This window comes from Lichenostomus cassidix, chromosome Z (assembly GCF_008360975.1).
Source record: "Lichenostomus cassidix isolate B80296 chromosome Z, HeHo_3.0, whole genome shotgun sequence".
NCBI lineage: Eukaryota > Metazoa > Chordata > Aves > Passeriformes > Meliphagidae > Lichenostomus > Lichenostomus cassidix.
The window spans coordinates 49,206,070-49,230,775 of NC_139511.1; the positions used below are offsets into that span (position 1 = coordinate 49,206,070).

Sequence of the window (24,706 nt, forward strand, 5' to 3'; positions counted from 1 at the left end):
TTAAAATATGTTCTGCAATGCAAAACTGCTCATTCCCAATACCTTTCTGACTTTTTCTTCTTTGAGCCCATTGCTTTTTTGCAATGAAAATCTTGTATTTTTTTAAAAATTAATCCCTTAATAACAGAATTATATAAAGCCGTGCAGTCCCAGGACAGCAAAAACATCTGCCATCAGGCAGGGTTCTAGCAGATACAGCCTTGAAAAGCTGATCTGATTTTTCTTGTACAAAAGGATGCAGCATACAAGGGGATGACCCGAGTGACTGAAACAAGAATGAAAAAAGATGCATTTTATCATGCATTGGTTCTAAAACTCTAGAAATCAACAGTCTGTATGCTGTAGGTATTTCTGTTGGAATAAATATGGTTGTATCTCCAAGGACAAGCTGAATCAATGGATTAAATAAATTATTTTAACATTTCTTGAACCAGACTTTCACATGCTTGTTATAATTAGAATAACTAAAGCAGAACCCAACTATTTAGAGTAGAATATCATCAAATATTATTGATAATAAATATTTTAAATGTCACAAGTATAGGAAGAGTCAAGGATAAATACTAAGTACATTCATTACCATACAAGCTAATATACGTACAAAAAAGAGGAAGCCCAGCATGCTTTACCGCAATAGTACTCAGACCAGTGCTATTGCACCTTATTTTGAGAGCAGAGAACCCCACCTGGGTTTTGAGCGTGTGCATGTATCAGCATGCAGCAGGCCAGTCTCTTCTCTGTGATGCCCCAATGCTGTTACACAGTCTGACATGAAGAAATGTGTCACCCATTTGCCAAACCTGTGGCCCACAAAGAGCTGGGGAGCACACAATGCTATCAAAATTAACCATAGCTATGTCTTACACATGTATGTGCCCTCTCATGAAAGCCAACATTCATGTTGTTGATTATCTTTATTTGATTACAGATAGATGACAGCGCATGCACCCTGAACCTGGTTTGTTAATCACACTGGGACTCCTTCAGTGCTCCTGGTGTGTCTGAATCAGGCTTGGGGCCCATCTGCTGGAAAGCAGCTCTGTGGAGAAGCACACGAGGGTGCTGGTGGACAACAAGCTGTCCCTGAGCCAGCTGCGTGTCACTGTGGCCAAGAACTGGGGGGCACTAGGAAGAGCTTTGCCAGCAGGTTGAGGTATGTGATCCAATCCCTCTGCTCAGTCCTGGTGAGGCCACATCTGGAGTGCTGTGCCCAGTTCTGGACTCCTCAGGACAGGGGAGACATGGAGCTCCTGGAGCAGGTCCAACAGAGAGCAAGAGAGGTGATTAAAGGAGAGCATCTGTCTTACAACGACAGCCTGAGTTGGGCCTGTTCTGCCTCCAAGAGACAACCCCTCCAGAAGAGGGGACCTGATCAATGCCTATCAGTATCTGAATAGTGCCAAGAGGGTAAAGCCAGGTTCCTGTCAGTAGTGCCAGACAATAGGACAAGAGGAAACGGGCAGAAACTGATGCACAGGAGATTCCACCTGAACGTGAGGAACAACTTTACTGTGCAGGTCACTAAGCACTGGAATACAATGCCCAGAAAGGCTGTGGGGTCTCCCTCTCTACAGACATTTAAGAACGGTCCGGACACAATCCCGCGCCGTGTGCTCTGGGATGTCCCTGCTGAATTCAGCACGGGGTACGGACCCCGTTCCCCACAGCGCTCGCCCACCCTGCGGCCCTGCCAGCCAGCATTGCCCGCATGGCCACCGCCCCGCCCCGCCCCGCCCCTCGCGCTGCGCCTGCGCACAACACCGCGCGGGGGAGGTGCCGCTGGGGCCGAGGCGTGGCGGTGTCTGACGTCATCAGAACACGTCACCGGGTGATACCAGCCGAGCGACGTCAGGCGTGTGACGTCAGGTGGGCGGCAGTGTCGGGGCCTGGCTGGGCCGGGGCTGACCGCGCTCCTATGGAGGACGAAGACTGCCCCGAGCTGGTTCCGATCGGCGCCGGCGGCGCGGAGGAGACGGACGGCAGCCCCGGCAGGAAGATCCCCGTGACGATCATCACGGGGTACTTAGGTGAGGAGCGCGCAGCAGGGGCTGTGTGCAGGTAGGGAAGGCCTGGGCGAGCGGCCGGGCCGCCGCGGGCCCGGGGCTGCAGCGCGGCGGAGCAGGGGGCTGGTGCCGGCCTCCGCCCCACGGGCCCGGTGGGCAGCGCGGGCCCTCCGGCCGCTCCGTGTGGATTTGCGGGACCGCTTTGAGCAGCAGTGTAAGCTCTCGTTAGTGCTTTTACCACGCGGTCTTCAGAGGCCCCCTCGTTCAGGTCACGATTGACAAACGGCTTTTGGCCGCTTCCCGTCAGAATACTGCAACATACTGTCTCAGTTAAATGCAGGCTGAATTGTGGTCTGACGGACGTGAGGTTCGGCGTCCTTCCCATACACCTCTACCACTATAGTTACTGTGTGCTGCACACAGTTAGGGCCAGTAAGGATCTGGTCAAATTTGGGATCGCCGGCACTGCTTTGACAGTTGTAGCTTTGTACTGCATCACACCGTTTAAGGAAAAATCTCTTAAGGACAAGTAAGGAAGGTTCCCTAGTTGTGGTGATCCCCTGGTTTGGACTAGATGATTTCCAGAGATCCCTTCCAACCCTGTGATCTTGTGCATGGGATGAAACTTCTCCTAAGGTGGTATTGCAGAGGTGTTGACCACTTTAACAGTGCCCCGTTTAAAGGCAGTTAGTAGCACATCAGAAAAGGCAGTGGGAGGGAGAAGATTCAGTGTGCCTTTTGTTAAGAGAAGCATAAAAATTAGTTTTCTAGGAAAAGACTGTCCAGCTAGTGGGGAGCATGTGAGTTTATGAAGCACTGACACTTTGTGAATGGAAAAACTATGAGTCACTTAAGACTGAGATTTAATGTCCTGATAGTTCCACAGGGTCAAATATGTCTACAAATTCATTATTACATCATTGGAATAGAATGCAGGATATTAGAATGAAAACACAAATAAGAGATTTACTCGAAGTACACATATGCATGCATAACAGTATTTGGTTTTTATTTTTGTTTAAGCTTTTTTTTACATTTTAATATAAATATGGTCTGTTTTTTAGGAGCTGGAAAAACAACTCTTCTAAATTACATCCTGACAGAACAGCATAATAAAAGAATAGCAGTTATTCTGAATGAATTCGGAGAAGGTATGTAAACTTGCAGAAACCCTTCTTTTTGCCACGAAATGACAAGTACATTAAACTGCTGGAAACCAACAGTGTTGTAATTTTAAATCCATTACTTCAATTATTGACATACTTTAGTAGTCTTCAGAAGAGCAGAAAGTCTTTTTGCTGGCTTCATAAAATAGTGACATTCATTAATCTGTTTTGCACATAAATTTAGACCCTCAGAGTAAAGTAAATGAATATATCATCCTCTTGGAAATGCAATACCTGCATTTGTCCTACTCATTTCAAGCAAATGGAAATTAAAATAATGTGTTGGTAGATAATATTTTATTTCCTTTCCACTCAGCCATTTACAGATAACAAATTATTCTAGACCAAGAAGATGGGGAGATGTGTGCTTGATCACTATGCTTCTTTGAACTCTTTGCTTTCAGGATTTGTAATTGCTCTGACTGTAATTTCATACCTGTAACATAGTCAGCCCTGCTTACAGTTTGCACTGTGTTGGTGCGGGACTTTTGTTTGTTTGTTTTCCTCAACAGAGATGCATGTCACTTTTCTGGTTGGAGAGCCTAAAATAAAATGTACAGAGAGAGCCTTTATTTGATATGGAGGCACAGGCCAGCATCCCTTTCTTTTGGCAAAGTTTGTGGCACTTATGATGTACCATCATCCTGTGGGGTTTGATCTTTGTAGAATCAGCTTTGTCTTACCTTTTAAATTTCTAATGGAAAATACAAGTTTCTAAAGTACACCTCAGAAACATGGTCTCAGAAGAAAAGAATGTAATCAAAGTATCTCTCTCTTACAGGTGTTGTCATGCAGGATTATAGATTAAAAATATAGCACTACTTGTATTTTCAGGAAGTGCCTTGGAGAAATCTCTGGCTATCAGTCAAGGGGGAGAACTCTATGAAGAATGGCTGGAGCTCAGAAATGGCTGCTTGTGCTGTTCAGTAAAGTAAGGAAGGACTATTGTTCAAGTTCTTACAGTGAATATTGTGGGGAATTGAGGAAGGGAGAAGACATCCAGGATTTGATTCCTGAAACTGATGGTGGAATTGATTGAGGCTTCTTTTGTCTGATGAAACAAGGATTGGAATTTGGGAGATAGAAATTTATTTCCTATTGCTGCCTTACTGGATTCAGACTTGGTATCTTTAAGAAAAGTAATCTAAATACCAACCTATACACCGCTGGCGTGTTGTAGAGTCGGGAGCTATCCTTCTTCTATTAGTATTATATGCTTCCAAGTAGAGAGCTGAAGATTCAGGTAGGCTGGAACTAGAGCTTGGGTTTCCCAATTTCTAGATGAAATACTTACTCTGCTTCTTTCTTTGTGCATTGGTTACTACTTCAGTCTCGTATACATCAGAAAGGGTGAATTGAAAACCTTTTGTGACCTAATGAAACACAGTATCCAAAACTGTAAGTTGATGGTCATGTTAAAAAGGGAGAGAGTATTTGTTTCTTTGACGTGTTTTTTACCCTGCTTGTTTGAATGCTGCATTGTTTGTGCTAATTTTGTAAGTAAAGAACATGGCTTATTTGTCCTGAAAATCTGGGAGAACTAGTCTTATGCCTTAAGTAGTGATAGGTAGTAACTGGAAAACTGAAGATCCTATTGCATTCTGTTGGTCTGGGGTGTAAGGAATGCTGTCTTGCACTGTAATGCTGTGTGAGGGAATGCTGCTATGTTTTATATACATTGGTTTCTTATACAAATGCTATACATTTCTGCATCAGGCTGATCTCATCAGCTCTAATTTAAGTAAATGGCACGTCTTGATCTTGTTGTAGGTGAGATAGAAAGGCAGGGCAACATGCTTCACTTCTACATCATCCATTCTTTCTCTAATTTCAGCTGCCAAACCAGATAGTTACATATCTACGCAGCCTTACAGGTTGTTCAGTGTTTGAAAACAAATCTTTGTTTAAGTCACCTGGTGGGAGTAGGCAAATACTATTTTCAGATTAAAATGAAACAGAAAACTAAAATTTGCCTAATATTAGAGCAGCAACATGATAACTAAATTTTCATTGTAGACTGTCAGTCTACAAATGTCTTGACTCAGAACTTTTGCTTTGATGGTACTGACAGTGTGTTCTGCATCAGAAGATACATTTAAATAGATGCTTTCGCTTATTTTCTTTGCTCTCAGGTTTAATTGTTTCTTCTTTCAGGGACAGTGGTGTGAAAGCAATTGAGAACCTGATGCAAAGAAGAGGAAAATTTGACTATATATTGTTAGAAACAACTGGTTTGGCAGATCCAGGTAGTTCACATTACGATTTTCATAACCATGATAATTATTCTGTTTTTGTGAAATGCTTATTTGCTCACCAGTTAGTTCACTTCAACAATTGTAATATAAAGTGGTGAGTTGTCAGGCACATATGCTTTGATTGTTGTATAGACTCCAATGCATTGGTTAAGGTGAAAATACAGGGCTGTGGATCGGTTGTTTGGTTGGGTTCTGTTGTTGTTGAACTTGCTTTAAATTGAGCTTAAAGCTTAGTAGAAATTCAGTTAAAATATATGTCTACCAAGAGAAGACACTGGGTCTTAGCAAGCAGAAGCATACTCTGAAACTTGTAGTTTTCAGCAAACTTTTGATGTTCTACATCTCTCCTTTTAAAGTCTAAATTGTTAGCGTCTGATGTATGGTTATACTGGTTGTGATAGGTCTTGTATTACATGAAGTCCTAAAATACACTGTGAAACAGACTAATACATTCTTACAGAGCAATAACAGATTTTACAAAATCCTTCCATGTTCTTTAGTGATATTTATTATAAAAAGGTGTATGAACTTGAGCTCATGTTAGTAATAACTATCTAAAACAATTTTCTCAAAACCATCCACATTAAAAATGTGTTGTAGATGGAGAGGGAAGGAAATTCTTATCACAAATTCAATTATTTCCCCTTTAGGAGACTGCTGCTTTCCAGCTCAAAGCTAAATAGTTGACATGATAAGGTAATTTTCTTCAAAAGACAGGACATTGATTTGGCCTCTGTTACACACAAATTCTCTTTGAGTCAAATTGGAAAACTATTAAGCTTTTTGGAAAAAAAATCAATAGATACCAGAAAACGATTACATGTTGTGGCCCTTGCTATATTGTGCATGAGTAAGCACTGTGAACAACTGACAGGTATTTGGTTTTGATACAGAGTGGTGTTTGAAGGACTGCATCTGACCACTTCAGGTGGACAGTTTTAGGTGTTGGAATGACTTGAGTTGCTGATCTTATTATTAACGCTACAAATACAATTTTTTATGAAATATCTGAATGTTGGTAGTTTACTGGAAAAATCTCAATATTGAAACTATGTATACTGTATTTCTTAGGAGCTGTGGCCTCCATGTTCTGGGTTGATTCTGAGCTGGGAAGTGACATCTATCTTGATGGTAAGAAGCGCAAGCTTGTTTTCCTATGTATTGGCATTTAATACATAACCTGGATTTAGTGTAATATATTCTTAGTGTTTAAGGCAACGTTTCAGAAAATGTTCGAAATGCATGAACTTGGTTTTCACATTGCCGCATTTGGTCACAGAGGTATCCTTGCTTTTTCTGATGCTTGTTTATCTACTTGGTGGGGTGTTTCATCTTGTTAAATCAAACAAAATTTGTGTTATGCTTTTCTAAGGGATTAGCTATAGGCAGATCTTGATCATGATGTAAGGGGAGGGGAAATTCTCATTAGCTACATGTTACAAAACCTTTCTTAGGAGTAGTAGTACAGCATGGTTTTTTTCTCTGTCTTCTTTCTCCTCCCTCTCCTGCAATGCAGTGTTTCCTAAAGGGTTTCCTATTTCTCTGAATGTATAACTTGTCAACACTTGGATACTTCTGCCTTTTGTTTTTTGCTTTCTTTGCCTGTTGTACTTTTTGGCTCTAATGTTTTCTGTGTTCCAATAAAAACCTGAGATTACTGAAAGATAAATCATCACTATATGTAGTTAAAGAGCAATTTTTTAAATGTAGGAAAAAATGTACTTTTAGGCTTAAAAAAAATGCCCTACTAATGTTTTGGTCAGTCTGTGAAGTACTTTTCTAGCCAAGGAAGGAAACATTGAGTTGAATAAGAAAGAGCTTCCTAAATTTCTGCCAGACACTGGCAAATTCCTGGTCATTTATCATCAGAGTAACTTGAGTCAGTCCATTAATTTCTTTCAGTATTCCGTAAAAGCGTACCTCAGCCAATTTGCTGTTGTGGAAGAGGAGACATCTCCTTGTGAGAATTTCTCACCTGATTCTTTTGACATTTTGCTACCACAGAAACAATAATGAATAAAAAAATATTTGGTTAACAAGTCTAATGTTCAGATACTTTCAGTGCTTCCAGTTTATTGTAACCAGTTGTTGATATTGTTACCTTTGTACAGGAGGTTTACAAGTTGTTAAGCTGTCAGCTGCGCATTTCAGCACACTCCTATTCTATTTTAATGTTTTCTTTTAGGTATTGTGTCTGTCGTTGATGCAAAGCATGGATTGCAAGTAAGTTACTGGATTTGTTACGTGGTTTAAAACTGCAGCATTAGAGCAGCTATTGCAATAATGGTGAGGTGGTTGAATTAATTTTTACAGTAGCTGTAATGCTTACATTGAATGATGTTGTATTTCATAGGGACTGTGTTTTGAATGGGAACAAGGAAGTACTGATATTTGCAGGAATTCAGATTCTTACGGACACAGCAACATGTCTGACAAGAGTTGTCAGGTTGCTAAATACTTGGCTCCTTCTAGTTCTATCACTTCACTCAGGAATCTTGCTTTTATTCCAAACAGGCATTTAGATTGCTGTAAAAACAACGGAGAAATGGGTCATTGGTCTGTGTTACTTGAAATGAGAGGACTAACAGATGTTTTATACCGGTGTGGTAACAATTGAGTTAGGGCTCACACTGGGCAGGGTGCTAATGTAATGGCAGCTGTGGTGGGGAGAAATGAGAGCACAGTTGTCCTGGTCCTGTCTCACATTTAGATGTTACATGTAAGCAGACAAAAAGAGCAGGTATTCTGTATATGAAGTATAATGTAAGAACAGACATATAGAGCAGTGAGCTTGAGTAACAGCAAAAATTGTGATTAAGTCAAATAGTTAAGGTTTGGTTTTTTTTTTTTTAATAGGTGGGTATAAATCAAAGTATTTGCAACTTAATAACTTAGGAGGTGACTGCTTCAATTGGGCATTGACTTTGCAGGATTGAAAAAAAAAGTGACCATTAGAAAAAATGCCTTCATCATTTAAAAATTCCATGCTGTGGAAATATTTTTAATATTCGTGCATTTACAATGGCTGCAAAAGGCTCAGAGACTGAAGAGTAATGGTTTAAAGACAAGAGAGTGATCCTTCCTTTGTAAGATTATTTTGTTTGGATTACTTGGGTTTCTCCTTTCATTTGTGCTGATCGAATAGCTGATTTACTAAAGAGTAGCAGTCCTGTCCTCTCATCAGTTTGTTTTGCACTCATACAGAACAAATCTAACCTCATAGCAAGCCAGTTAGGCAAGTTACATTCATTGTGTTCTGCAAGAGCATTTGTGGAGAAGTTGCTAGAAGAGTGAGGGGAAGGGGGTGATTGGCCCTTTTAACTAGGAACCATCTTCTAAATCAGCTCTACTATCACAAGAAATCATATAATGCTTTAGGTCAGCCCTTTTTCAGCTGGGTTCCCTCATACTAATTCAAATGTGTTTTATTGCTTGCAAAACTGTTGTTGTGTTTCTTTTTCTTCATGCAATACTGAATTGCTGTCTTGGGTCAAATATATTTGTGTTGCACATAGCAGCACTAAATTATTAGAGTTTGAAAATTATTTTTTTCAATATTTACACTTTCAAGTGATATATCAGAATGTATCAACACAAAAATACTTTGAAACATTCAGCTCTTCTATCTATTATTATGTTAGACAGCTCAATGAAAACGTACGTTATCTAATCAGTAAACCTGTAAAACACTGACACCTACTCAGAATAGTAGGAACTTCAGACTTTCTCAGCTGTGTACTAAGTAAACAACTTTTGCTTTGTATAAAGAACTTGCTGACTTGTTCAACTGCTCTGGTTGCAAGGCTTGACCTCAACAGCTGCTTGTTACTCAAAGAATTTTGAAAGCCATACAAGTAATGACATTGAGATAATAGGCAACAGTTTAAGTATGTAATGCTTCAAAGAACCAACCCATCATAGGAAAAGCTGACAAACATCCCCATGACCAGTCAGCCAAATTGAAATGGAAGTGGTAATTGATACCATGGGTTATCACTGTAATGGGTTTGTCACACAGCAATCTAAAATACTCATTTTTTTTTAATTGAGGGCAAATAATTGGACAGCTTGAAGTTGCAGTACTCAGCTTCCAGGACTTGACATCTGGACTATTGACATCTGTTCTTTTCAAGGCATCAAACCTAAACATTAATTGAACAGAACAAATACACAGAGGATTACAAAGAAAAGGTCAGAGGAGAGGCTCCTGAGAGCCATCTTGTTGCCATGCTCTGCTGAGGTTGTGCACAGTCAGGGAACAGTTTTGTTTGTTTTAACATGGCAGACTCACAGTATGCTATAATCTATTTTTGTTTTTCAAGTAAAATACTGTTAGATGCCTGATAATTCCAATAAAGAAAAGAAATTTTCTAGGTTTTTTTAAATCTATGTATTTCCCATGACAATTGATTCCACTTTCATTTGGTATTTCTGTATCTTGAAACCCAAACTTTAAAGTAATATTCCTGTAATATTAGAGTAATATTAAAGTAATAGTAGAGCTGATGAAGAAATGCACAGGACTCTAATCTTCCCAGAGACATAAGCATTAAGTGGCAAGTTCTTATTAATATTACAGCATCAATTTAAGTTTTACTTCCCCCAGAGTTCTGTGATGTTTCTCTCCTGGAGATTGCTGCCTCTATGGCAGAGTGGGCAGAAAGTAACTTGTAGCTAGACCTTTGCTGCTTCAGTGTTGTCTGTTGCTGTACCTAAATTAAGTAAGGCTTTGTGTTGCTAAACTTTATGCTGCTACTTTGGATGCAGGGGTTTTTTTTTTCCCATTTCACTAATTCTTCTGTGAAGACATTAGCTTGGCAGACAAGTGGAGATGATACTGAAACTCCTGAAGCTTCTGACTTTTGACAGACTTGCCCAAGAGTAGTGGTTTATCACAGAAACCTGGAAAAAGTTACCAGTTTTTACTATCAAAGTACAGTTTGTCTTGTACACTTCTTTCAGAGAAAAAGAGTGTGAAGTTAAATATATTGCAAGCCTACCTCATGTTTTAACAATTGAGTTCACACTCCTTTGTAAAATTACTGAACCTCCATTTTCTTCCAGTTATATTTTTTCATCATTACCCTGTGTCATGGTGACTTTTTTACTTCATTGTAAAGCTGAAAAGTAATTAAAATAAATAATACAAAGTTTTCCAACTCTTTAGAAGAGTTTGTGTTAAGGTAATTATGAATCTCTGTAATGGTGATATATATAATGTGTATATATAATGGTATATATGTACTTTTTCACCATCATTTAACAGAAAGATTCTAGATGCTGTCTTGTTCAATGCCTTGTTGAAAAACAAACCTCAGCTGAATTGGGTTTGACTTTCTTTAATTGCAAATGAATTTAAATTTAATTTGAATATGACTAATCCAATTATTTTAATTTTTGTTTAGCACTTGACAGAGGAGAAACCAGAAGGCCTTATCAACGAAGCATCTCGGTATGGATGTAGAACTTAATTTTATATATCACAGTTAGGACTTGAACTGTATAGAAGTTCATTGGAAATGGCTTCTTTCTCTTTTATAGGGCATTTTCCTCCTGCTTTGCTTAAACCAAGGTAGATTGGTGTGATGAGGTAACATACAGAAAAGTAACTTCATGCTCCGTTTGATCTTTCTGCCAAGATCTGACTTTCCTATTCTAAGAGTGATGGGATTTTATTTGATTGGATGGGAAGCACCTGTGTTGGGGGGAATTAAAAATTTCATGTTAGGATCTATCATGCTTGAAGGAGAACTGGAGGTAGAGGGATACGTTTTATTAAATATGGAGACATAATAGTTAAGGGTAATTGTAACAGTTGAAGTCTGCATAAAACAAAGAGACTTCAAGTATCCCCTTACAAGGACTACATGCAAGACAAATAGGGATTTGTGAAGTTATTAAATCACTAAGCACTGTGGATTAGATGACATAAAAAACCCCACCAAACAAACAAACAAAAACCCAACCCTGAAACAAAATAATCTAGCAAGCCTTGATTTAGTCTCTTAGAGCGCAGAAGAACACATTGAGGAGAAGCCAGTAGTACTTTAGTCATTGTCCATGATCGAGTTTGATTAATGCTTACGCTTCTGTACTAACAATGTTCATGCTATCTTTTGGGGCCATGGGAAAGATGGTATTTGTACCTTACAGATAAAGTATTTGTTTGTGTTGTCTTTTTCTCTCTTTCTTTTTTTCTTAATACATAGGCAGGTTGCATTAGCTGATCTTATAATCATCAATAAAACAGATTTGGTTTCAGAGGAAGAATTGAATAAAGTCAAAACATCTGTGAGGTATGAAACTTTTGGCATAACTCTAACACTGTATTGCCTCAAAAATTAATTTAAGCATAGTTACTTCTTGATGTTTGAATAGAAATTAGATCTCATGATTAGGTTGACACAAATTGATGAGCTTATAAGGGAAAAGAGACTGCCTCTTTCTAAAGGTATTCCAATACTTCTGTATGCTTACATAATCTTAGCATTTTGCCTATTTAGGTAAGATTTGATATTTACTAAGGACAGGCCTTTGTCTTTACTGTTCATGTTTTTACATTTCTGAGCAGTTGTTGCCATTTTTCTGAATTAGCAGAAGGGAAAAAAATCTGCTGGTATATATGATTTCCCTAGCAAATGCAAAGATACATGGAGGAAGTCCCAAACAATTGTCATGGGAACAGAAGAACCAATGGTCTGAATCAAATTAGTGATCTAAGATATGACCCTTTTCTGTCAATACCATGGTAAGCCAAATTAAACATTAAAAATTTTAAATACTTTACAACTGTATTAGTTGTTTGAAATATGAATATGAAAATAAAAATGCTTACACCTGGCAGAATATATAATGAAGAGCTTTGTATAGGAAAATACTGTTCTCACTGGTAGCATCTTTTTGTCAGAACTTATGAAGTTCTCCAGCTGTGAGTGGAAACCAAATATCTCAACCCAAATATTTGATGGTTATTTAACAAGTTGGTAACAGAGTTGGGGTGCACTTTCACGTGATGCTGTTGTCCATGGTTAACATAGTTAAACAATATATCATGGTTGTATTTTCATCTAACTAATGATTTTTCTGTTTTATTTTAGGTCAATAAATGGACTTGTTAAAATTCTAGAGACACAAAGATCAAGGTATTAAATGGCCACTATTACTAGGTACTAGATCCTACTTCTTCTGTGACAGTTTTAAGTGTTCTATTAGATCAGCTTGATTAAAGGAAAACTGTTAGAAAGGAAAACTATGCATTAGAAATATTTAACCCAATGTTTATTTTATGAATAAGCATCTAGAAAAAATACTGTTTTCTGAGGAAGTAAAAATGTGTTTTTAACTTATAGCTCTTTGTTAGTGTTCATACCACAGAATCCCAAAATAAATAAGGTAAAATGAGTATGGTTTTGAGTATGGTAAGACAGCACAGTGGGTCATCTGGTCCACCCTTCTTGCCAAGCAGGGTTGTCCTAGAACATGTGACACAGGGTTGTGTCCAGATGGTTCTTGAATATCACCAGTGAGGGAGATTCCACAACCTTTTCAGGCAATCTGTTCCAGTCCTTGGTCACCTGCACAGTAAAGAAGTTCCTCCTCATGTTCTGGTGGAACTTCCTGTGCATCAGTTTCTGCCCATTGCCTCTTGTCCTTCTGCTTAGCACCACTGAGAAGAGCCTGGCTCCATCATCTTGGCACCCTCCCTTCAGATACTTGTATACCTTCATGAGGTCCTCTGTCAGTCATCTCTTTGAGGCTGAACATGCCCACCTCCTTCAGCCTTTCCTCATTAGTGAGGTGCTCCAGTCCCTTAATTATCTTTGGATTAATTATCCTGGATTCCCTCCAGGAGTTCCATTTCTCCCCTGTACTGTGGAGCCCAGAACTGCACACAGCACTCCAGGCACAGCCTCACCAGGGCTGAGCAGAGGGGCAAGGCCACCTTCCACGACCTGCGTATTGCCCTTCGGGACAGGGTTGGCCTTCTTGGCCACAAAGATAACACTGTTAACCAACCTTGTAACTGAAGAGCAGCTTGCAAGGACAGCTTGGTTGTGAGCTAGTAACTGGTCATGTGCACTATAATGCTTTCCTTCTATTGTGTCACCTTAAATATTATTCTTATGACTGGTGCTGCAAAATAAGTTATTACTACAAAATCACTTTAAAAGCAGTGGAAGTTACAAGAATGAGGAAAATCATTGCACTTGTTTTTGCTAATTTTAATTGAAATTCTGACTCAGATTTTTTCTTTAATAAGGATTTAAGTGGATATTGTATTCCCAGGAGTGTGTATTAGGAGAGCAGTGTATCTTCCAGACTGCTAGGATTGATTTGTGCACTTTTACATCAATTACTGCATTACTGTGGTAAATGTTCGTATAATACAGGTTCTTGATTTAAGCACATTTAAAGGGAAGATAATAGTCATAACCTTAATAATGTATACTTGGCTTTTTAACATTATTGTCAAATGTAGTTAGAAACTGTAGAGAAAAATACTTGCTCTTCTTGAGTGATCATGTAGGACCAACTTTGAATAAGATAGGAAACTACATGCCTTGTGTTTTAAATATCTATTGGGGGAGATCCAATATGTGATCTCTTCACAAATTGTGTGGTGTCTGATGCCAGCTAGCACTATATTTTGAATATGAGAGAAACTGAACCTCAGATTCAGTCCTCAATGACAACTCTTCTCTACTTGTAAATATTCTTCAGTAAATGACACATAGGGTCTCTTCCGTTATGAAACACTCTAAAAGTGAAATAAGTACAAAATTAATTAATTGGAATTTTGTTTGATAACATACCCTTTTTAATTAGGGGTTTTGTCCCTCAAAAGCTCACATTTAAAAAGAGAGTGTTTCTACGTGGCTTTTTAGAGCACTGGTGAGAACAACTGGCACTGAGCTGGTCATGAATTTTACACAGGAATTGTTTATGTGTACTACATTATAAATCTTCCATCTTAGAAACTGCTTTGTGAAACTACCATTGAATGTAAAAGTTTAATCATTCTGGTTACACTCCAGAGGTGTTTTTTCTTTACCTCTCATATTCTTTGTATTTAGCCACATGTAATTAATTGCATTTGAAAAGCTATTAGTTGCCATTAGCAGTGAAATCTATAGTCTGTATTACTTTGTAAAAAAAGTTTCTTATGCAAGTTTATAGGTAGCCATTCTTATAAGCAGATATGATCAGTACTGCCCATTCTGTATTAAATTTTTCATTTGTCTGTTTCAAATTGTAGAGTTGAAATTCCTCACAGTAGTGCTTGCCATATAAAGTTATTTCAGTTTTGTTTGCTAACAGTGTGTCAATATAAGCTATGTATGTTCAGGGGTTTGTGTCTGTCTTGAGAGGCTCAAGGTTCCTTTTCCCACTTAGGGAAAATCATTTATTATTCAGGCATCCAATATAAGGGATTTTGTAATCTTTTTGGGAAATACCTTGGATTTTACTGTATTTTCTAAAATTCTGTTTCTGTGCTTACATATTACTGTGTAAATAAACAAAACATTTCCTTGTAGAAGACAGTACAAATCACTAATATCCAAAAATAAGGCTAAGTGTTAATGGCATTAATCTGAGAGACAGGAAAAGAAACATAGGGTTTAGGGGACATCTCTAAAACTTGATATTTAAATACATCAAAAATACAAAGCTTTCTTTTTTCCTCTCTGTTTAGAGTTGATCTCTCTAATGTCTTGGACCTACATGCTTTTGACAGTCTATCTGGAGTAAGGTATGGTGATAATTTTGCTGTCTTGTATTAGAAAGAGTATCCATTGTATAAATACATGTATAAAACAGATACATGCAAATCCTGGCTCAAATTTGCATCTGAGTTTCTGTTAGAAATTGTGGTTTAGTCTGTCCTGTCTAGACCAGGACTGTCACTTTTCAAAAACTATCACTTTATAAGTGGTAATATAAAACGTAATTTGTACCCTTTTCAAATGCCTGCAAAAAGCTTTTTGACCTTATGAAAAAAGATCAGTGAGCCAGACTGGGTGTGGTTGGTTTGCTTTTTTCCCCCAAATGCAAGCTTTTATTTAATATCAGTATTATATTTGTACCTTCTTTCCTGGTTCTCTTAAAGCATTTCAAAATTTTTCCCCTTCATATCATGATGCACTGCAGGCCTCCTTAGATTTCACAGCAAAGAGTGAGGGACTGAGGTTCCACATCAAACAAAGGCTCTGCAAATTCTGTTCACTGTGTTTCACATTCCTGTTGGTTTTTTTTTAATGTCAAATGCATGCTTCAGTATCCTAGATAGGTGTAGAAGTAAAATTTGAAGGAAGGGGTCTTTCTGTTCATTTTTTGTGCTGAAGTTGAGCAAAGAGAGTGAGGAATACTGGAGCAATCATTAAGGAAAGGGGGGAATATGCTGTTGAGGGCAGTATAAGCTTCATTTTTCTTCCGGGATGCACACTTTTCACTTCAGGTAAGGAGCTTCTCCCTTCTCTTACTCACAGAAGGGAGAAGTTGCAGGACATGCAAATGAGTATTCTCTGTTAGATGACATGTGCTTGTGAGACTTCCTTCTGAACTGGTACTGTACAATCAAAATGACAGCTGTTTTCAGGGGTTTTTTTGCTGGCACTGGCTTTTGTCTGATCAGTGAAATACTGTAATGCATGTTTCAAGATTGCTACCAATGGCAGCATCACGGAAATACCAAACTACGCATCCAAAAGAGAGTTAAGAGAGGAGGGAGACCAGTGTATCCTTCAGAGGCAATAGATAACTCAGTTCGTAAGCCACATCATAAACCCATGTTCTGATCTTGTAATATATCAGCTAACTGAATGGACTCCTGCTGGAACCACACAACAGGGATAAAGCAGTAAGAAGATGTGAACCAGAAAAGTATCATTCTTGATAACAGCAATTCACTGTTAGATCTGATTACTTGTAGTATTAGGTGGTGCTCTGCAAAGTTTACTAGGAAGTGCTGCACTCTGCAGATCTGAGAAAATCCGTAAGGAGCTGACAAAAGAAATCATTATTGCCTTCCTCAGTCTAGTCTTCTCTCTTATCTCAGTCAGTTACTTTAGAGCTTCTCGATACTTGGTATTAAAACAGAGGAAACACTCTAAAATGTCAGCATTTAAAGACAAATTCTAAAAGTACCAGGAAGACAGTAAATGACTTAAATGAAATACAGGTTTTTTTACTTATGTTTGAACTCTGCATAGCTTACTCTGTTTTCAGTTCATAAATAAAAGAAATTCTTACATAAAATATTAGTGGTGGTTTCTGCACCATCATGTGAGCAGGAAAGCTCTGGTCCAGCACCACTTGAGCACAAATACACACCAGTGCACTAATAAATATCTTCTTTTAACTGTATACTGAAGTGAGGATTTCTGTCAGTATAGCAGACAGACACAACATCTGATTGGTGTGACTGTATGCCAGAACCTTGTAGTCTGTATATACCCTGAAGTCACAGAAACACATCAAGAATTCTGGATTCTGTGGAGGGCAGTGTGAGACTAAGACAGCAAAGCAAAGCAGATTGGAGAAGCAGAAATGTGAAATGTTATTTTCTGTAGCAGACAGTATCTTTTTTCCCCACCGTAAAGGCTTCTTAAAATTTACATCAAGTTAGGAAGAGGGATTTGAATGGACAGTCATCTCTGAGGTGGCAGAGAGCCATCATCATAGTGACTTTTGCTGCAGTATTTCTTCTCTGCATGTTATTCACAAGACAGAGAGAAAACAGAAACAGTACAGAAGATGGTATTTGAAGAAATTTTGTGCTATCTTGATTAACCGAGATGGATGTGGATGTGAAATCTAAAGCTGCAGTAAAATTTTACGTTGTCACAGAAAAAGGTACAGTAAGGCCCTAAATACTAGTTTACAAAAGAAGTCCCCAAGTTCCTTTATCGAGTAGAGAGGACCTGTTTTAAGTTAGCAGGCACACTGCATAGTAGAAGTTAGCTGTACAGCTGAGAAGTGGAAGCTGGTATATAGTATTTCACTTAATTACAGATTTCATTCTCACAAACAACAGCTTTTTATGTTCTTTTCTGTCGCTGTTGAGCCGCTAGCAGAGAAAAAGACCCGAGTTCTCAGTGTGACAAGAAAGAGAGCATTTATTATTTTGATTTCAATATATATAGACTTTTCAGAGGTCACCCACATTGGTCAGTCAGAAACGTCCCCCTAGGCCTGATTGGCCAGGCCTGAACTGTCCAAATCTTGAGACACTGTTTCAAAACCATCCAAACTTTATCTTTGTTTATAGAACACAGGAGGATGTTCTCACAGGAAAGACCTGTGCTAGCCACACTTTTCTTCTTGATTTTCAAATAATTTTAAAGTTTTTTTTAAAAAATCAGCATCTAGTGATAAATTCTAGTGGTTTATTTTTTCTTGCTTGCTTTAATGATGTAGTTTGTCTGTTTCCTCAAAGGAATATCGAGGGTGTTGAATTAATTGAAGTATAAATATTTTTAATGCTGAAGATACTGCAGATCAGGACTATAATTCTCTATACGTTGTAAGAACCCAAATGTTTCTAACACAAACAACTATCTGTCAAACATAATTAAGCATTTCTATTTTGAAATTAAAATTGAATAAACAGTTGCAGCTTATTCTGATATGTAGTCTGTCTTTGATATTTCAGTTTTGCTCTGTGATACTGGAATTTTTTAGATTTCGAATTAACGACATTTTGCCCACCCTACTCAAATGCAAGGTTTAACTTTTTAAAACTTACTTTCAGTTTGCAGAAAAAGCTTGAGCATGTAAAGACAACACATGCGCATCTAGATAAGGTAATTACCAAAAATACTGCTTTGATGGGTTGTTCATGCTGTGCATGCTTATTGTGTTACTATTTCAGGTTTCAGTTAGGAGTAACATGTTCTAAGGTATTTGGAAGATTACCTAGAATACATAAAGGAATGTGCTTTGTTGTAGATGGATTCTAAATGGCTGTATTAAGTCTCACTTTCAAAAATAGCTTATAGGCTTTCAGTGCTCCAGACAGTCACATCATTTGTTGATTCACATGAAGAGTATTAGTGAAACAAATAAAACTATTTTTTAAAGTATTTGCAGAAACAAGTCCTCAGCTTGTAGCCTACCTATCCGGTTGGTTTTCTGTCCAAAACAAAATCTGTGTGGTTGAATTGTCAGTCACAGTTCTCCTTGGGGTATCCCTAGGAGGCAGGGGTTCACCCATAGGCTAGAAGTTCTCTCAGTAGCTGCAAAATGTAAAAACTTCTGTTCTTGTAAGGTATCATAGAAAAGTGTGCTTTCCTTCAGAAATTTTGTGTGATTAAATTTAATTTTCAGGTTAAAGTGTGATGCATACAATGCCTATGCTTTTCTTTTTGAACTGCAGATCTTGACTGTGAAGTTGCTAGTGTTGAACAGGAAAAGGCCAATGTAATCTAAGTTTGGGACTAAAGATTAAATATAAAATCAGTTTCATGCTTAATTATAGTTGCAATGATAATATTGATAGTTTCTGTTTAATTAAAATGTCTTAAATATGCCCAGTTATAGAGTCTTAGTAGATCCCTGAAGTAGATAAAAAAATTAAGTAGAAGCCTTTCTGAATGTAAGGAATTACTAAGGAAATTATTGTTAGTTTTATAGTGTGGAGCCATTCAACCAGTAGGAAACAGAGAGAATTCATTGTTACTATCTCTGTTTAGTATACCACCTACATATTTGATTGTTGAGACATTTGAGGCATAAATGAGGGCAGAACACTTCTCACAGAAGGCTGCAACTCCTTGTTGGATGATAAAATGTAAAATAAGGTGGCTTTTTACCTTCATGTGGAAGGTCAACAGAAGCAAACTGCACTATGCTTGGAGCACAGTGAACTTTTGTATACCATGTTTTGAAGCTGCTTGGAGTATTAGCTCTTGGTTGTTAAGATAAGTTTACTTGGTCATTAGATAAGCATTTGCTGCTTGTTGATTTAATTCTTTTTCCTTGAGTTAGACTAGTCAACTGAAGGTAGTTGTTTGAAAGGATTGTAGGAAGTAATTCTCTCTCTGTTCTTCCATACCACTGAGCTGTTACAGTGACAAAAATAAGACTTATTACTTATTTTTTAGATAAATTATTAATTTTAAACTACATGTTTTATTTTCATATTTTCTTTTGATAATAATTGATCCTGAACAGTAAGATTATGGTTGCTTTGGAATAAAACTTAATTTCAGATATCTTTATTTTCTGAATTTATTCCTACTTAGCATGTATATAAATAGCTTTTCATGAGAAGCAAGTAAGGTTGCCTCCTTTGAAAACTATGTTGATTATTTTTTGTCTGATAGAATTGTGATGAAGAGGGGTATGCCAAGAAAAGAGCATTCTTACCCATATTTGAAAGCTTGATTATAATCTACATAGTCTCTACAGCCAAGAATTATGTGGTATCAGCTGATGGCATTAAACTGTTCAAAGTATTGCATATCCCCTCTAAGTGCACACCCAAACAGAAAAAAAAAGTAGAGCTTAATTTAGCAAATTAGAGCAGAACAGAAGTAGAGATTTTTCTTTTTTGTTTGGTGTCACATACTTGCCTTTTCATGAGGCCAAATTATAAAGAACACTTTCTGAAATTACTGTAATGAGTTGTTTATTCAGTGTGGTAATAATAAGTGTATCTTCCCATTTGCAGGCTATAATTACAGTAACATTTGAAGTTCCGGGAAATATAAAAGAAGAAAACTTAAATCTCTTTATTCAGGTACGTAATACATCACTGTCAACTCAAAAAATCATTGTGGCTTGTCATAGAAACTAGTATTTTGCTTATGAAACAACTTTTCTTTTCATAGAATCTTCTATGGGAGAAGAATGTGAAAGATAAGACTGGGTGCCCCATGGATGTCATAAGACTGAAGGTTAGTCAGAAATCACCAACCTCTTTGTTTTGTACTTTTCCTCTTTCCGCCTAAAAAACTGCAGCATGCTGTCAGTTACCGACCTGATCAAAGATGCTACTGGATCACTGGAGCAGAGCAGATGAGATGGAAAGTAGCTAGTTGTTCCATGAACAACTCAGAAGGAGATAGCTGGCAGAGGAGCAAACATTGATCTTGCTTGTTTGGAATGGAGAGGGCAGATGTACAGTCCCAAGCATCAGTGGCAGAGTAAAAAATCAAGATGTAGTTAAATCAGTTCTCATTTTTCACTGCCATTGCTTTGAAAGATACCATCCATCTCACATATCTAGGGTTTGGGGTACTATAGATTGGATCCTATAGTTTGGTAGGTGTACTTATAACTGTTGCCATAAAATCCAGAAATTCAATTTGGCATTACATAGGAGTGCAGTAGTAGTTGTGGTCTACAATTAACAACTTTTTAAAGTTTTGTCAGGCTATGGTTTTTAAAATGCAGCTCATAAGTATTCATCTTCATGGGGACTTCATATGTTTTTCAGTTGCCTGGTTTTGAGAAGAGTAGAAGTGATGATTCAGGATTTATTTTCATTTACCTTATACCAAGCAGCCAAATAAAAGTTAAAAAATGTGAATCAAGTCAGTCATTTGGCAGGCTGTAAGAAATAAAAGAAAGTTAGGCTGACGCTTGTTTCCTGAGAGCACTTGTGCAGTATAGGTAGCAACATAATTATTTTAATTTTATTGGAAGGAAAGCTATTTTCTTGCTTTTTCAGCAGCAAAATTAGAGTATCCTTGTCTTCCTCTTCCTGACAAATAGAAGAAAGTAGCCACTGATGTATCTGAAGCTGCCTCAAAAGCAGTAATACCATGCACAAGTATGTTTCTGTGGTATGGAGCATTGGAATCAAACTAATCCTTTAGGAAACACGAGGCCTGTGTGCTGGCCCTCAGTCACAGACAAATACACCAAAACAAATGAGCCCAGGCAACTAATTATAGAATGGGTTCCAAAGTTTGTTGCTTTTATATTTGTATTTTACCTGCAGTCATAATCTTCTTGGCAGTAATAGTCATAGAATTCCAACTAATAGGTGTAATGGAGACCTTTTTTTATGAAATACTTTTAGTTTTTTTCTTTAGGCAAGTATGACATGTTTTACAGAATGTATTCCACTAAAATACTTGAGAACATTGTAATATGAAGTGATGAAAACTATTTAAATAGGGCTTTTGATATGTGGGTTAATGGACTCACTCTGACAGTAACCCCTTCTAATTCTGTTGCTAGTTGTTTTACTTCACAAATGCTTGTTCATTCTCCAATATTTAGAGATTCTGTTTTAGAAAACTAAATATGTTGAGCATGAGAGCCTGATCAGAATAATCTAAAATCAAGCATTCTTGTTCATTTTACATCATCTTGTTGGCAGGCAGGGTTTCATGGACTCCCATGTCAAACACCATATATGTATTGAAGGAGACAAAGTAGATGGTGACATTTAATTTTTGCCTGAGAAGGCTAAGGTACTGAGCAAATGAGGAACAGAAGGCAAAGTATGGTAAAGTGTAATTATTAGCCTTTAACAAAACAAGGAGATGTGAAAATGGATTTTATGTGTAGAAGTGATGGTAATATATGTTTATTTTGACTAACAAGTGCATAGTTGCCAGAAATGCTATTCCCTGCTTGAACTAGTAAGAGGGGAAACAAAACTCTCAAACATTATTTATTTTTAAGGTTTTGTTTATATATCCTAACAGTTATTTTTCTGATAAGGGACTGGTATCTATTCAAGGCAAATCTCATCAAGTGATTGTCCAAGGTGTCCATGAGCTCTATGACCTAGAAGAGACTTCAGTAGCCTGGAAAGAAGATGAAAAGAGAACAAACAGACTGGTCCTAATTGGTAAGAGGAAGTTACACATCTCCTTGCTTGAGTTTAAGAAGCTGTTTCTTTCACGGACAGTCCTCTGACTTGGCCATTGAAAAGCAATCAGGCTAAACTAGTCAGAATAAGTGCAGCGAGTGTGTTCAGCATAACTCTCAGTCAAAGATTTATTTGTCAAATTCTCCTGTGGTTCAGAATTGCAGCCAAGGGGAATTTGTGCTATCCCTATTAGTGCCACTAAAATAAAAGAGAATAAAATTCTAAGTATTAAAAATTATTTTGGCATATTTAATGTTGTTTTTAAAATCTGTAATTATAAATTGGGTGATGGGACTAGCTTGAATGTTTGATCTAATATTCAGTAACTGTAAGGAAGGTTATTATAGTCAATACAATGTTTAAAATCAGTTTTGTTTCTGAAAAGCTTAGAGTGCTGAGGTTCTATGTTTCTGTTTTCTTTCTGTGTGCTGTGCAAAGTGTTTTATGACTGAAAATAACCTAGTTCTTCCCTTCCCCTTCCCCTTCCCCTTCCCCTTCCCCTTCCCCTTCCTCTTCCAAGTGTGTTGTTGCCATAATTTTAATACTGCTATTCTCACTCACTAATATAGTAAACATTTACTTAGCTGAGAAGAAGCAGGTTGCTACTTCAATGTGTGTTTCTTGTAATGTGCTGTAAAATAGTTAGATATTTTATTTTTCTTTACAGGCAGGAACTTGGACAAGGAGATCATCAAAGAAGTATTTGTAGCCACTGTGAGGGAAGAACAAGGCAACAGTTGACATCAAACTACAAAAAAAATTAAATGTCTTTATGTTTTAATGATTTTTTATAATGTTTTAATCCTGCAAGGTTTTTATGATAGAAAAGACTGAATGGCATGGGCTGTAGTAGTTTCTCTGTCCTCTTGCAGTTTATGCAACCCTGAAGTCTTCCTGAGAATTCCAGCTGACCTACTACTTAAAGATTAACTCTTATGGTCTAGAATCAAACACAGTGTCCTAGGTTGCAATATTGATGTAGTTAAGTATTCTATTACCACCAGCTGTGGGCCATTAGCTGCTATCACCCACTCCGGATGACAGGCAATGGGCCATCCGTTAGCTGTTATCACTTGCTAACGACCCACCCCGCATGACAGGCAATGGGCCATCAGGGACCCACCGTGTGACTCATGGACTTATCTCATCCCATTGTGAGATGCTCTGCCGAGGAGGGAGGAGCCAGGTGTTCCCACCTGGATATAACCTGGCCTTGGAACTGCCTGAGCTAGCCCTGTCTACTGGGTTCCCAGAGGACCAGAGCTACCACTGGATCTTCAGCTGGAGACTAGACCTTCACAGGATCACTGCTTGAACTGAACTACTTCAGTTGGACTGCTACCACCAACCTAACAGGGTGTTAGGTTGTATCTGACTTTGTCAGTGCTTTTCCTTGTATTATTTCACTTATTTTTAATTTCAATCTTGACTTGTGATCTCCCACTGGTTTGTTTTCAAACCAAGACACACAGTTCTCCTGTTTTGGATTTGGCTGGAGCTAGGTCAGCAACATCATGTACCTGTGCAGAAATGCAGATAGGCAAAAGGCTGTTATGTTCTATGTGAAGCATTACTGTAGAGGGATAGGGTGAACATGTTTGAAGCCTAGTGCTTTCTCTTGCTAACTCTCTTCCACTGGGAATGAAGCAATAGTGATAATTGCTGGTGATGTAATCACAGTACAAAGTGTTTAGTATTTGCAATTAAACTGTCTTCCGTCTCTTTCCACTTGCTTTGTCATTTTTGAATGTATGCACCCATCCCAGGTACTGCTAAACTTACTGTATAATGAAACTAAAAATGCATAGGTAGCAGAGATGCAAGATCACATGGAGTATATGCTGTCTACATAAAAGCTGTGAATGTAGTGTTTGGTCACACAGTCAACAGTTTGAAAGATGTAGCTGAACCTTAGGTGTTCTAGGTCAATTCAAGATTTGGGGAACTGGGGACTGCACGTTTCCATTGTGTTGTCCAGGCTGCCCTGCATAATTTGTTATGGGGTTCTGTGACACTGCTTTGAAAACCTAGTCTGAAGCTTTTATCTCTCATTACAATTTAGAGTTGAACTTCCTATAGTACTCTTTGTTCACCTCCTAGCTTTAGAGGGGTATTTGGACTACAGCTGGGTGAAAGTAAAATGAGGGAATGCAGGAAGATAATGGAGAATCAAAAATGTTTACAAACAAAATTCTAGGACGTGCATTTCTGAAGAATGGACTTTTAGCTGCAGTGCCTGCTGTGGATGCTTGGTGATGTGTCTGAATAATTAGAAATTTGTTTTCAGTGCTAGTGATGCCTTAAATTGCTAGAAAAAATTTTTAGACGCAGACACACAGTATGGGATAGGGGTTTTACCTTGGTTTAATAGGATCCCAGATGCGCACTGACGAACAAGCAAGCCCAAAGGCCAGCCAAAAAGCCCCAAAAGCCAAAAAGCCAAAAGCCCCCGAC

General features: G+C 38.0%; 1 protein-coding gene across 3 annotated transcripts; it reads left to right on the plus strand.

Annotated features, from left to right (window-relative positions):
* Window positions 1-1,804: 1,804 nt before the first annotated feature.
* Window positions 1,805-23,033, plus strand: LOC146424852 (zinc-regulated GTPase metalloprotein activator 1A-like). Of its 3 annotated transcripts, none has more exons than XR_014846669.1 (15): window positions 1,807-2,027; window positions 3,068-3,154; window positions 4,004-4,100; window positions 5,324-5,415; window positions 6,496-6,555; window positions 7,610-7,647; window positions 10,830-10,876; window positions 11,634-11,720; window positions 12,522-12,566; window positions 15,119-15,175; window positions 18,176-18,227; window positions 20,096-20,164; window positions 20,256-20,321; window positions 22,121-22,231; window positions 22,920-23,033. XR_014846669.1 is itself a non-coding variant. In XM_085041811.1 (15 exons), exons 1-15 carry the CDS (start codon window positions 1,916-1,918, stop codon window positions 22,991-22,993), a joined length of 1,113 nt encoding a protein of 370 aa, XP_084897937.1. In that variant the 5' UTR covers window positions 1,813-1,915; the 3' UTR covers window positions 22,994-23,033. The 3 variants fall into 3 exon arrangements, 2 of the variants coding, with proteins under 2 accessions (XP_084897938.1, XP_084897937.1); XM_085041811.1 differs by having other exon boundaries at window positions 1,813-2,027; window positions 22,102-22,231; XM_085041812.1 differs by lacking the exon at window positions 22,920-23,033 and having other exon boundaries at window positions 1,805-2,027; window positions 22,086-22,224.
* The last annotated feature ends 1,673 nt before the right edge of the window (window positions 23,034-24,706 follow it).